The sequence below is a fragment of the Apteryx mantelli genome, chromosome 4, assembly GCF_036417845.1.
Source record: "Apteryx mantelli isolate bAptMan1 chromosome 4, bAptMan1.hap1, whole genome shotgun sequence".
In the NCBI taxonomy this organism is placed as follows: Eukaryota; Metazoa; Chordata; class Aves; order Apterygiformes; family Apterygidae; genus Apteryx; species Apteryx mantelli.
Genome location: NC_089981.1, coordinates 71,643,842 through 71,659,048, shown reverse-complemented (window position 1 = coordinate 71,659,048; position 15,207 = coordinate 71,643,842). Strand labels below are relative to the sequence as shown.

Below are 15,207 nucleotides of genomic sequence, written 5' to 3'. Positions count from 1 at the left end.
CAAATTATTGGTATGCTGTGGTCAAATCAGTCCACACTGTCTTTTAAACAGTGTTTGGCAGCTTCTCTGTTAAGATTATATTGGAGAATGTTAGGTTTGAAACTTACTGTGAGAAGTTATCACTTGTACCTGGCACCTTTTCCAGAGATGTAGAATACCCACTTTTCAAAAAGTGTAGAAAGTGTTTTAGTGCATGGAGTTTTCCCCACTTAAACATGTCTCAACACATTCCCCTCCACACTTTCCTTTGCAGGTTCTCAGTGGGACAGCTGCTTTCAAAGTAAAAATCACCACAATTTCCGAAACAGCCACTGCAGGTCATATATGTATATATAGCCATAAGAAGTAGATATAATTATCACCTCAATCCCATTTCTCCCCAACAATTTGCTCTTTAAGTATCAGTAGTGTTAGAAAGCTAGATGCTATTATTTTCTTTCTTTTCAAGTATCTGGGAGCCACTTGCACTGAACCTAAGTATAATACGGAGCACTCAGTTCATAAATTGGTCCTTGCTGAATAGGTCTCTTTCACTCTGAATTTTATTTAATGCTAATCAAAATGTTAGGGTAGAAAGGAATTTCAAATATAGCAATCAACTTTTTTTGTTATATTCAAATTTACATTGTACAGATACCCTGGAGTGGCTGTTGAAAAGATTTATCGCCTTTTCGTATAAGAGCAGCATCATTAGGCCTGATGGGGTTACGGTCACAGAAGCTGATCAATGATACCAAAAATTCACATGTGCATAGATGTTTTTTTTTATTTTCAAATATACCACTGTTCTGCAGTCTTCCTTGGTATTTCATTTAGGTGTGACTTTTCAAGAATATTCAGGAGTTACATAACTATTTCCAGTTAAGTGCACTTTCTTGACTGAATATCCTGTTTTCAGTCATTCCTGCTGGAGCTGTAGTTGATTAACTATTCAGAAAATTGACATAATGGAGACAGATTTGTTTGTTAATGATGCCTCAGTCATTTAAAGAAAGGCTCATACAGATTACTTGGTAACACAGATGCTTTCTTTTCAATTCTCTTCTTGAACACCAATATCCCTCCCCCCACAAAAAAAAATCTCTTACCAGCTACAATAGTAAAATCAGCTTCAACATCACAAGCTATAACATCTCCATTTTTTATGTACTTCTTTACAGCATCTTTTACTTTGCCCATTCCTAATTCATTTCCTCCATCTCCGACACCTTTATTAAAAGAGGAAAAGATCAAATGCATATGAAACCAGCATTTATATATCAATCCATTTATAAACCATCCAGTCTTTCCCAAGAGTCCCTGTGACAGTTCATATCTCCATATAAGATGCTTTATCCCTTTTTCATCAAAGTGTCTAAAATCAGAAGGTATAAAGAAAGAGGTGAAAGCATCACTTTATCACATGCTAACCTGTAAGTATACAGAATGTATGCTATACCGGTGCAGGGAAAAGAAAATGAATTTATCAGATGCTCATGAAGAGCAGAAGAATTAAGGTAGTAAACCCTATGCTTAAGGAGGGCCTTAAACAAGTGTTCTAGGTAACGCATTACTTAAGTACATTAGCACACACAGAGAAAAAAAGACAGAAAATGAGTCCAAAATAAGGCTGAAAAATTAACCGTGGATTCTATGATAAAGCAAGCATAGAAAACTTCGGCTCGTTGTGAGCACATTTCTACTGATGAAAAGTAGAAATTTTTGCAGAAAGTTATGCAAAATGTATGTAATGACTTTGGAAAAAGTAGGACTTACTGCACTGGCAATCTGTTTCATACAGATTACTGTCATTGTGCTACAGTGTACAAAGAGCCCAACCCTGTGTATTGGGTTGGGTTTTTTTTTGAAACGTTCATATATTCTGGGTGTTGCCTCGATTTTTGTTGATCAAATAGAAACACTGTGTATTTGTCTTTCAAAAATCAACAGTATCAATGATTTCAGTAAAATCAATGGGACCTATGCTATTTCAGAAAAATCCTGGGCTGCCCCTGTGTTTGGGACATAAAATTGTTAAATGTCATTCAGAGACTTGGAGCTAAGGATAACACATAGACTAACAGTTTATGTGAATACTGGATTGTGCTTTTAGGAAACTCATCAAATTTGTCTCTTAGCAGTGTAAAAGGATGCAAAAAATTCATTTATTTAAACAGAAATTAACATTTCTCTTTTACCTGTTAGTTTAAATGGCATCTCCTTAAGTTTGAAGATTTTAATAGAAAAATACTAGTTAATGGTTGTGAAGCAGAATGTTCATTTGCAGAGCAGTGAAGAGTGCCAAATCCTCATTGAATTTGAAATGTGACAAATGCATGGCATGTGTTACAGGAGAGAAATTACAGTATTTATAATTTACATTTTAAGCACTGAACATTGATAAAAATTAACATTTTTAGTAACTACATAAATATTTCATTTAGATCTGTACTGAATAATCTACTCATGAACATATAAAGCTTGGGACATATTTTTCTTCAGTACTTCTTGTTTTGCTACTAAACAGCTAATCCTTCTTTCTCAGAATTGTCTGCCTTAATACGCTACTCACATTTATTTCAGTGAGGGGATTTAATAGTGCTTTCTGAAACCTGTTTGTTGATAATACTTTACAAATAGCTAACGACATAATCATGGTACCTCCATCATCATATGTAGATTTGGTAGTTATAGCTGATTTTTAAGAATTCGCACTGAACACTTTGATTTTTCCTAGATTCAAAACCTGAAATTTTGCTGTGATTATTCTTTAGAAAGGCTAAAATGAACTCTTGTCCTTCAAACATCCTTCAAAGATCACATACAGTTTCTTTAGTAGTGAAAGATATTAATGTGTTGCTCAGATTTTTTTGTCAGCCTAGTTGCTTTTTCTTGTCTTTGTGGGACCTCTATCACTAGGGTGGTTACAGTTAGTAGATCTACTGCTCTGAATGTATCATATTAGCATTACATTGAGAAGAAAAGAACATCACATCTTCAATATAGAACATTTTCCCGTACCATCTATTTTTTTCTTCCTCTACACTTGAACAGAGGACTACACATCACTGTAGAATTTCCAGTGAGATTCACCTGATAAGTCATAGTCATCTACACATGAGCTAGTCAGCCAGACTTCTTCTTAAGTCAGCAGAGAGAAACAGACCCTTCAGACATGTAATTCATCTCATCCCAAGGCAGACTTCTCAAATGTAGATGCCTGAAACCAGACAAGATGAATCCACTTTTCCTAAAGGCCTGAGTCCTTTACAGACAAAGGAAAAATAGATAGTTCTGTCAGATTTTCTATGTAAGCTTTCACTGACTACATTAGTTTCTGGCACTATGTTAATGAAAAATGCAGGAAAATTCAGTGTCCTGTGCTAAACATCACTTGTACGAAAGAGGAAGCAAGTGTGACCACATTTTTTCCTGCAGTACTTTGAAAAACTTTTCACTAGCTCCTAAAAAGATAGCATATAGCTGTGTCAATACTATGACAGCTGAAAAAAAAATTAGCATGTGGGTTTGGTAACTTCTCTTAGTCTTTTATTTCAATCTTTTCTGGAAATGAGTCCTTTTACCCTCAGTCTTTCATGTCTTCTTATTTTGTATATTCCTGAAGGTCGCTGCTCACTCCACCATTTTTAATGATATTGATATTCATAACATTATAGGTATTGTTCCTGATTTGTCTGTGGTCAGACTCCCAGATCAGATTTTTTTTTTTTTAACACTAATGTTGTTTTAAATGCAAAACTTGACAGTGATTAACATGTAACTAACGTTCCAGTATTTCCTTTATCCAGCTACTAAAACAGTGCTTCTTACAGGAGAGCAAACTATATAAACACTTCTGTAATACTGAAAACTTTATCTTTTTATTGTTCTTTTCTATTCTATACAGTTATCCAAGTACTCCACTCGAATGGGTGTTGTACAATATTTGCATTTAACTTGGAACTAGACATATGCCTCCAAATTCCTATTTAACACAGAGAGTCAAAGACAGCCTTACTAGAAAAATTTATCATAATCAGAAGCAATACATTATCATCATAAGAGACAACATGCAAAGGCCACAGCCCAGATTAGTTCTCTATTATGATAGACTTTGCATAAATACATTGAAAAAGCCGACAGCCATCCCAAAGAAACTATAATCAAGTTAAAAGTCACACACAAAAAGTTAGTGTGATAAGCAATAGAAGGAATGCAAGCTGAAGGTCAGAGACATTTAAACTAGGTAACAAGGACAGAAACAATGATACTGTTTTTCTATAGATATTCAATTAGTTATGCAGTGTACAACGTTGATGTGCACAAATTCCACGGGAGATCAGAGCAGATCCCTTCATTGCCTTTTGAAGTTAAATTTTTTTCTATGCAAACATAACTTTAGAGAAAATACATGGCAGTGGGGCACAGCGATTCTGGACATCTGCTTCTTTCCCTTGTATTTACAAAATCTTGGTATTTTTACTTAATAACATTTCATAGTGTATTTGAATACTCAGACACTGTTTAAAACAAACTAAATACTGCTGAACAGCTTCAGATTCCCACCACGTGGAACACTCCAAGCTCCTCCAGATCAATAATATACTTTCAGCTGCTCTGGAGAGATATTTTAAGAGATTAGGATGTTTTTACTAATGGAATCGACACCTAGTCCTTGTATGAACAGTGTAAAATCAGGGACTAGGGAATTGATGTTAACAGCAGCACATATGGCTATGAAGCACTGCTGCTGAACAGCTTTATGAAAAGAGGTTATTATCCCTTTATTCAGTCAATCCTTAGCTTCTCTGCTGAGAGATTGCCAACAGAGTGCCATCTACAGTGCCTCTTTTTGGATGTTGAAAGTTACTCCTTAGGAACAGGACCAAAATTAGCTTTAAACCTAAATAAAATATACTGCAAGTTTTAAGATAATACCAAAAATACCAAGGAACTCCTTTGCTACACAGCTTTGAAATAAGATTCCACTACAGTGAAAGCAGACTACGCATTATCTCTGCAGGAGCTCTCAAAATTCTGTGAAAACATTTGAAAAACATCATTACTGAGAAGTCAAAGTTCCAGTGCATTTGGTAATACTTTGGAATCGGTCCCCAGCACTGCAAATAGAAAAATAGCTGGCTCAGTAGACGTGTTCTAATGTGACTGAAATCAGCCTGGCAAGGACACTTATTTCTAATTTCATTTAAAATGGTTAGAAATATTATGTAGCTCCCAGCTCTGTTTTGGGCCACACAATGTAGCAGAAAGCATTTGATTGTACAAGGATGTTGTATAACAAGGATGTTATATCTACCTGGGAATCCTTGACTTGTGACATATATTTATAAAACCAAATGCAACCCGGTTTTCAGGAAAAAAAAGGACTGTCAAAAAAGGAGAGGAGCACTATTTTGACAAAAGCACTGTTCAAACATATTAGTTGATGCTAATGTAGTTTTCACAGTTATGACAACATACCCTTTTAAAGTTTATTATTTTATAGTTATATCTTGTTAGAAAAGGGTCTATTATACTAGATGCAAATATACAATCCCTACTCAAGAGAATGTACTGTTAAAAGGCAATATAACCTAAGATGCTGTCTAGACTGCTGCTCTAACCCAGATATAACAATCATAAAAATCACTACAATGTTTTAATCTGTAATGTTTCCATTCAATAGGTGCTTACTTTATATGCTGCCTTTCAGATATAAAATATAGAAAGGAGTTCAATGTCACTGTCAAAACTGCACTTTGTGGAGTACCTGTATGTACACTTCCATACAGACAGTACACATATTTGGGCTAGCTTTTTTTGGCCTTAAATCACTCTGAATTCAACATCTCCATTTTCTTTGGCTACCCTTTCATAGACACCTATAATTTTTTTATAGCAACCGTCTCTTTAAATTCAACAAAGATGAACAGCTGTAGTCCTAAAGCAGTTATTTAGCACCTGACTCCTCCTCAATTTCACTTCCAGTAACAATTCCCGTTTGTGTTTCCTTACTGCTGAAAATACAACACAAACTCTCACCTACCTGTTGTTGTAACTCCTGGAATGGTTTTTGCAGCTAAAAATAGTTCATCTATGGGATCCACTAGATGTTTAATATTAACTTTCCTGGCATTGTAATAATTGCCATCAGCAGCCATCCCAGCACGCTCTATTGCTATCAGGTGATCAAATCTGGTCAGAGACGGAGTGAAAAATTAGTTAAAAGAGAGGAGTAAAAGCTTCAAGTCTTGCATAATGGAGCCTGCTGTTGGTTACTTTTCCTGTTGCACTTGTTTCTGTTTTCTGACCATTTAGGACCAAAGGTAAAATTTGGACACTTTTTTTAAATTATTATTTATTTCTGAATGTAGTTCTCTATAGTTTATTTTCAGAGGTTAATCTAGTTTCTTTACAGCTTTGGTGTAATTCCTTCAAATTGCAATTGTTTCTAATAAATAGAGAAGTTCCTGAAACCCTCCTAACCAGCAGTGTTTTGGGTAGGCTATCTGGCTTTGCTCTGTTTCATGTTAAAATAAGTAATATCTCATTCGGGATATTGCTCTCCATGAATGTTATTAAATTGATTTTTTGTTTTATTTGTTTGAAAACAATCTAAATCCACATTAGTGTAAATATGATCTCTGCTTAAAGCACATTGCTTAGAAAGTGTTTGTCCATTTCTAGTTACGGAGTCTTTTGGTGTTTGCCTTTGGGTTTGGGCTTTTTTGTTTTGTTTGTTTTTAGTCTGACTGTTTTGCTAGTTATGAAAGTATACAGAAGTACTGCAGATGTGCTATGTTTTAAGTAGAACTCTTATATTCAGTTCTGCCACTGTATGTTAGATTTAATGATGTGCAAGGCTTCCATTTGTCCAATTTTACTGACAAGAGTTTACTAATTCTGCTGAATTACTTAATGCTTTTGTGGGGGGTATCTACAGTGACCTAAGAGACCTTGAGCAGTTGTGTACTCTAAAGAAAAACTTATTTTAGCTTTTGGGCATTGTTGAATCAACTGAAATAGAAAACAGCTGTAAATAAACTATGCATAGCTATGAAAAAACATTTTTAAAACAATGCATGAAAACTAAAGATAATACTGTACTGAAATTATACCTAACCAGTAGAAAGAAACAGGAATAGAGTAAATTGACAAAGCAAATACCAAGATGGGGTGTGTGTGTGTATATATATATATATATATATATTTTAAGAGAACTGACTGACAGGTGCTTATTTAAAGGAAATGTAAATTGCTGACCAGGTAATGATATGTGTGTACAACTCTTTAGAAAACTCACTAGTGCATTAACCGTAATCACACTCATATAAACCTGAAATTTTGCCCAACATTGTATATTCAACAATGTATATGCAAACAATTCAAATTGATATTCAAAAGTGCATGCATGCTTCTGTAACTTTGGCTTTGGCCATCTACAGACTGTAGGACAAGCACTTTCGGAGCATTAAAAACATTTGGTGAAACTTATTAAACGAGATGAGATTCCTCAGTTGTCAGACTGGAGCCAGAGGCCCAGAAAGCAAACAAACTCCAAAATTCTTTTCCTAGATCTTTCACTGACTTTGATGTGATATTTAACTTCTCTGTGCCCTAATTTTTCCATGTTTTTACATATTGATAAAACAATATATAGTACTCAAATATATTGTTATGGAATGACAGCTGTAAAGCTTTTAGATATATTTCAGAGGAAAACCTCTACTTAAATACAAAGTATTGGGGTTTTTTGATTGTTTGTTTTTTGGTTTTGTGTGTTCTTTTTTTAATACTTCAGAAATTCACAATCCCAGAATAACATAGAATTCTATACAATACCAGCACTTCACTTGCAATTCTGTTTCATTCATTCCAAATCTTACATTTTCAAGGATTTGCTTGCAACCATTATGTTGTCTTAGATCATGGTTATTCTTTTTAGTATAACATCACATAGTAGAAGTGTTCCCTGTTCTTAAAAACAAACAAACATACCTAGGTCTTCCACAATTCCCATTCTCACACAAAAACATCAAAGCTGAATCTGTACTTTCCTTTTGATAACTCAGTAGAGGTATAGGTATCTTCAGGATTCCTAGAGGGAACAAAAATACAATTTGAATACTATGTATCATTTTTGGTGTGTGTTCAGTAGTGTGGGTTTTCTGGTTTTGTTTGTTTGTTTTATTTTTTTAAGGCAGAACAGTTAGTGTAAAGACATTGAGCGCTTACTATTCTGCTCCTGATAAGCATGCTTATTTTAAATTAAGCTAGTTTATAGGTTAGTACTGGTAAATGGGACCTTGGGACTAAAAAAAACATGTCTACCAGAATAAGAACAGCCATCCAGAGGTCATCACAAACATCTAATCCAGAATCACTCCCAGATATGCAGGCCCTAAAATGATGTCAGCTGGATTTTAACAAAATAATATAATCATAACAATGCTGATACTTGGAGGATGAGCCCTTGTTTTTCATACTTTGGAGAAATCATGAACTAATCTAGAGTGACATTATACTAGAGGAAACATTGGCTCAAATTAGCAAGATAAAACTGAAAAACTGTTCCTTGCATAGCTGTATGTTTTACCTAGTTGAACAGCTTCTTCCATAATCTTTCTGTTCAGATTCATGGCTCTCTGATCCGTTACTATGGCAACATCTTTCTCCAAGGCCTGCAACATGGCTGCAATAGCAAAGGCTCCTGGGGGTCCATCATTCTCTTCAGGTGGCTCATAAGTGAAGTGGGTAGGAAATCCAGTTGTTATCAGCACTGATCGAGCATGGGAAATGGACAGGCAAGACTTCAGCAGCTCATCCTGGCGGTGTAAATGAATGATACCCCTGTCTCCTATAAAAGTATTTTTAAAGAAACTTTTTTTAGAGAGAGCAGTACATTGAAGTTTGTCTGGGTGAATCTGCCTGCCTACCTTAATGACATAATAATTCCTGGTCGAGCCAGGAATTGGGCCCATTTCCTCAGGAAAGCTGGGAAGGTGTAGGATATGAGTAATAAAGCTAATGGGCTGGGCTTCCAGGTTAAGAAGTTCAGTTAACTGGATACTGAATATTACTATACTACCATTTCTAGGTATTGGTGTAAATCATCTTTATTTCTAAGAGCTTACTGAATATTGTTTCCCTTCTTTTCGCCCTCTCTTTTGCTTAAATGATCTCTAACCTGATCCTCCTCGACCAAGGGAAAGTCTTCCTCTCTCCAGACTTTCTCTCTTGCCTCCAGGGTCTGCGGTTCCTGAGGGCTGGCCTGAGCAGTAAAGACTGAAGCAAAGAAGGCATTCAGTAACTCTGCCTTCTCTGCATCCTTTGTCACCAGGGCACCCACCCCATTCAGCAAAGGGCCCACATTTTCCCTAGTCTTCCTCTTGCTACTGATGTATTTGAAGAAGCCCTTCTTGCTGTCCTTGACATCTCTTGCCAGATTTAATTCCAAACGGGCCTTAGCCTTCCTCGTCGCATCCCTGCATACTCTGACAACGTTCCCATATTCCTCCCAAGTGGCCTGTCCCCCTTTCCACTTTCTGTATGCTTCCTTCTGTTTGAGTTTTGCCAGGAGCTCCTTGCTCATCCATGCAGGTCTCCTACCTCCTTTGCTTGACTTCCTTCCCTTCCCTTGCATAGGGATGCACCGCTCTTGAGCCTGGAGGAAGTGATGCTTGAATATTAACCAGCTCTCTTGAACACCCCTTCCTTCTAGGGCCCTAACCCATGGGATTCCTCCAAGTAGGTCCCTGAAGAGGCCAAAGTTTGCTCTCCTGAAGTCCAGGGCTGTGATCCTGCTTGGTGCCCTGCTGCCTCCTCGCAGGATCCTGAACTCCACCATGTCATGGTCACTGCAGCCAAGGCTGCCCCCGACCTTCACATCTTCCACCAGTCCTTCTTTGTTTGTTAGTACGAGGTCCAGCAGCACACCTCTCCTTGTTGTATTCATGAAAACCATGAATACCAGAATGATGTGCTGATATTCATGGGCTGACAGCGAGAGGCAAATCCTCACTACCATTTTTCTAGTCTCCTCATGCCTTCATCCTTCTCACTTTTTTTCTCCTTTGCTTTTTCACTCTTTCCCCTTTGTTTTTCCCTCCCTTCCACCTACATAATATAGGGGCAATAGCGCTAGTATAACTAACCATACATATTCTGAAAGATTGTCATAAAAGTGTTAGGGGGGGAAAAAAAAATCTAAATATCTGGATTCAATTAATTTCTCCAGGAGCTGCTGGTGTAAAAGTCAGAAACCTGCAAACATCAGTCCTAACTAATTCTAGAGAGGAAAGTTTTTTGGGTGTATGATGCATAATGCATTGCCATGTGGCTACAGAAGCAAGTTTTGAATAAAACTTAAGTAACAGAAGCAGGTATGTTAGACTCAGAAGTGGGGTATATTAACTGAGATCAAGTACTACAGTAAAGTAGCTACTTTCCGTTAGCAGTAAAAATGAGTTAACTCTAAGTTAGGTCCTGTATTTCTGCAGAGCCTGGCACTATGCCATGCTGAGCTCCAGAGAGCTGAAAAAGGAGAGGCCTTGTGAGTAAAAATAAACAAACCCAAATGTATACATAGAGCCCAAAACCTGAGTTTGGAAGAGCTGGGTACAAGCTGTTTTTGACTAGTGCCTGCAAAGGATTTCAGAAAACTTACGGGAAACTGAGATTAAAAGTGACAGAGGGAAATAATTCAATGTGTATTTTATGAATGGTTGCCCTACTCATTTTGCCTTTTGATCCTGTATTCCTTTATTTCCCTCTCACTTTTCTTGTGCACGCACGCAGCCCTACCTTTCAACCTTGTATGGCAATCAGGTTGCTTTGGTCCATCAGGCAACACCTCAGTGACAAATACGTAAGCACAGCTTGATGCAATTCCACTATTGGAGAGGGATGTTTGAAAGGCACATGCAGCTACTAGAATCTTCTAGTAGGAGTACAGTAGCCATGAATATATGTAGAGAAATTTGCTATTCACTCAACAGTGAATACCTGCTTAGCTGCTGTCAGCATGCTGAGGTGCCCTTCAGTTTGTATATTCAATTTGTTTTATTCAATAACAATTCATATTTCTTGTGGACTCTTCAGTCTGGAAGCACTGATACTTCCATGTCCTTTGAGTGGCAGTATACAGTCATCAATTTGATGCCCCATTACCCATACACTTAAAAGGTTTTGGCCAAACTCTGATATTAAATATGGTAATGAAAATAAGAGCTAACTTTTATTAATGCACTGCAATCCACAAAGAATTTCTTAAATCTTAAAATTGCATTTAGATTCTTACTGCATTCTTGAACTTGGTGAATATCTAAATTATATCTAGATCATATTGTCCTCATAACAAAACCATCAAAGGAAGAGTGTTTGTTTTTACCTGGATCTATTCCAATTAGGCTTTCTAGCGTCTTTATCTTTTGTGCTGCTTCTGCTGATACAATACTATAATGCAAAGGATTTTGAGAAATGCAGTGGACTTGTGGGACTTCTCTTGAGGACCTGACTGTGATGTCATCATTCTTTAGGTCAGTAACGAACATGCAGCCAGGAAAATGAGTAAAAGCTAATGGAGATCCTAAAAAGAACGGGAAAAAAAACTTCAACTAAACACCTTGCTATTGTAATATATTAAAATATCAGAATGATAAAAATAAAATCATGGAAAGCTTTGTTTTAACAAAACACAGAATCCCTGCCTGGTGGTGCTTATATCATAGAACAGGTGATAGTCTAAGACACAATGCAGCAGTCAACAGTCTTGGTGAAAGATATGTGTGCATATATATCTGTAAATATATTTTCACTTTTAAAAAGTTCATGTAGATGGTTGAGATCAGATTTGTTAAAGAATCCCCTTGGGTATGAGCTTGAGGCAGCTTTGAAACTGAACAGTGATAGCCTCCAATGAAGTCAATTGGGAACTGGCAGCTATGAGAAGTGGGTTCTACATGCTTTAAATACAGCACGAAAGAATTAGAGCATTGACATAGGAACAAGTTAAGCTGTAAACGTCTGCAGTGTGTTAGTGGTATAGCTTCCAGAAAAAATATTTATTTTCTAGTTTCTAGAACTTTGCTGGAAGCCACAGTGTCTCTGCACACGTGAATATTCTTTTAATACAGGGATATGACAAAATTGTCAATTACTGCCTGCTGTGTAGGAGTAGTCCTTTATCAACTTAAGAAAATAGTGAATAGTTTCTTTGCACTGAGTCTTGCCTACCTAGCTAGGAGAGCTATAAACTGTAGTTGGCAAGGATTAATGACAAAAGTTTAGCAGGAAGTCTTAGCAAAGGCAATCTCATTGGCATCTAAAAACCTGGTGAATAAGTTTATTTAGACCTGACAACATAATAGGTCCCTATGCTGAAAATATTTTTTTCTTTATACTGATACTAGAAGTACAGGGGAAAAATAGATCATTTAAGACTTCCAGATCTTTCTACATCATACTTATTTGGCAAAACTGATATGTTGCTGGATAAATTGCATGACTGGTATACTCAACAAAGTAGTGTACTGCTTGTTTAGGATGGGGGGGGAAAAGGAGGAGTGTGTATATGTGTCTTTTGTGGTGGGGGTGGGTTTTTTGTGCTAGATCTGTTGGGAGTCTATGGCTAATGGTTCAAAGGCAGTGTGGGTATGGGGGGTGGGGGAACATGGATGTTGAGGTTTGATATACTTCACCAAAGCTAACAGCAAGTAGGCAGTACTTCTTGTGAGAAACTAGCAGATTTATTTAAAGTACAGGAATGAGTGGCAAGGCAGGATTTTAACTACCTAGCTGAGAAAAGAGTATAGCAAAATACAGACTGTCTAACAAGTTCTTAGAATCTGTTACTGTCAACTTCTTAATGCAGAAAATGGAGAAATCGACAAAAGTTATAGCCAATCCCAGGCAAAGGCAGCAGCCTTTAGAGGTTGGCAAGCTGTCTATGGAGATCCCTTCTCTTTCCTGTGGTTGCAACACAGGATGCATAAAGAAGGTGAATAAAACTGCTGGGAAGCACAGGCGTCTGCGTTTCACCTTGGAGCTGGGACTGGAAAGAAGGTCTTGTATGTAAGAAAGGAAAAGAAGCCTCTGCCCCTAGTTGCTGAACATACTTATAGTAGGTGTTGAAAGCAGTTTAGATAACCTTGTTGTTCCTTACAGATGTTTGTCACAGACCCTGCAGGTACAGCAGGACAACCCAGATGACCTCCCAAGGTTCTCTCAATTACACTCTCTATGATTATTAAGCTGCTTTTTCAGTAAGAACTAAAATATGAGGCTTCATTCCACATTAGTAACTGAGAACAGTATATAATACTGTCATTATGGTTGAGTTGCATTTTTCTTCTTTGCGCTCATTTCTGTTACGAACAACTGCATAAATGCAGGATAGATCCTTGCAGAGGACAGAACTTCCATTATATAGAGTGTGTCACACTTATTTCAGTTTTTCGGAACAAAAACTGAATGTTCAAAAGTCTACAGAGACAATTACGAACTCTTTTCCAGGTCAATCAGTTCACTAGTTCTTGACAAAATGGAAAGATTTTTGGCTGCTTTGTTTTCTTCCTGTATTATTATTTTACTGTGGTATAATACAAAATAATATTGCAAAAGAAAGTTTAAAAATGAAAGCCTTTAAACTTCTAGTTTTTAATAATGCTCAAAAAGGATGCTTTGATGCTGCCAGAGCTTCAAATTTCTGCTATTAAAATAATCACACAAAAAATATATTATTTCAGCAAGAACTTCCTTTAAGGTGGAACTGTATCTCACAATAGAAAATAGTCTTTAGCTAACTCTAGGGTAGAGCAATGGAAATCAAGCCTGATAATCAATCAACTTATTCAGTGCACATTTTTAAACAAATAAATAAAATTTGAAGGATGACTGAAAGAAAAAAAGTCTCCAAAGATGGTACATACTGCAGCTGATGATTGCTTCTACTCCTGTTACTCCACAGGCCCAAAACACTGGAATATCACCAGGGTGAAGATGAACTGGATCTCCATAGTCTGGTTTGGAAAGATCTTGTATTCCCAACAAACCTGCCATTAATTAACAGTAAAATCACTGTACATTCCAATTAAGCAGTAATATTATAAATGGGAGAGGACCCCAAACCCCACTTAATGACAGAGCTAGAATTACAGCAGTGGCAAAACCTGCTTAAGTGGCATATTTTGTTGCCTTTGAGTGTATATCCCCAGAACATGAGCCATCTTGTTTTTCCTTTTTTGTACATGACAACATCAGTAAAAACGTATTCACTGTATTTTGCAACAAAATACATTCCAGGTGTGTATGATGATTTTTTTCCAAGATATTGTATCTTCTCCAACAACAGAAGAATTATATTCATAACACTGGCAAACAAGAATAAATGATTGCAATGGAAAATGGGTTCTTCCTAGAACACATTTTCTGTTGCTTTAGCTTCATATATTCTTCAGCTGGAGAGACAAGGAATCTCTCTTTCACATCACTGGGTTAGGTAACTAGATCTCACTGTTATCCAGCTTTCACTGAGCTGTCTTTTGCTTTATTCAAACACCTACTTACAGTATTCTGGGTCATTCTAAGCACTTGCTCTCTTCATCTCATTTTACATTCTTCAGACACTAATGTACCACTGTCTTTTTCAGAATTTATGTAATCTGTATACACAATCATTTACCCTTTTTTTTTTTTAAGTGGAGGCCCTAATTTCCCTAATCATCTTGTTGCTCTACTCAAAATCATGACTTATTACTAGTTTTCTCAAATCTAAGCACTTTGACCAGATATATTACTGGGGGGTAGTGTTACCAGTGCCATCCCCTTCTGTGTTCTGCAATGTGATCCTTATGTGTATGCAGCACACGAAAGTGCTCTTTAACAAATTTCTGTCATTGCAATGAAAAACCTTTCCCTCCTCTGTCTTCATCTCACAGGTTCCCCTTATTCTTCTTCCCACCGCCCCCAGCCTAAACATCAACATCCTATTTTATCATTCTCTCAATTTTCCCCTGCAGAGAATAAGCTTGTATTTGTTTGGGCTGGATTTTTTAATCATTCCTGTCATATTTCTAAACCCTCTATGCATTGTTTTTCTGTCCTGAGTGGTGTGATCAATGTATCCTATTCCAGTATTTTAAATATAATGCAGCATTTACTTTCGCAGTCATAAGTGAAGACACAAAGCATCCACACATACATCTCCCCATGCTGTCAATCACTGCTACT

At 36.8% G+C, this 15,207-nt stretch overlaps 1 protein-coding gene across 7 annotated transcripts in view; it reads right to left on the bottom strand.

Moving 5' to 3' along the window:
• DGLUCY (D-glutamate cyclase) overlaps window positions 1-15,207 on the bottom strand; it is a 47,081-nt gene that overhangs the window by 6,298 nt on the left and 25,576 nt on the right. For 6 of the 7 annotated variants that reach the window (XM_067296937.1, XM_067296936.1, XM_067296935.1 and 3 more), the window contains exons 8-13: window positions 13,908-14,030; window positions 11,369-11,566; window positions 8,576-8,836; window positions 7,978-8,077; window positions 6,026-6,174; window positions 1,089-1,208 (exon numbers count right to left, since the gene is read on the bottom strand). In XM_067296937.1, coding sequence (XP_067153038.1) covers window positions 1,089-1,208; window positions 6,026-6,174; window positions 7,978-8,077; window positions 8,576-8,836; window positions 11,369-11,566; window positions 13,908-14,030 — 951 coding nt within the window. Of the gene's footprint in view, window positions 1-828; window positions 928-1,088; window positions 1,209-6,025; window positions 6,175-7,977; window positions 8,078-8,575; window positions 8,837-11,368; window positions 11,567-13,907; window positions 14,031-15,207 lie in introns of those variants that run through there. The other variant, XM_067296938.1, reaches the window with a different exon arrangement.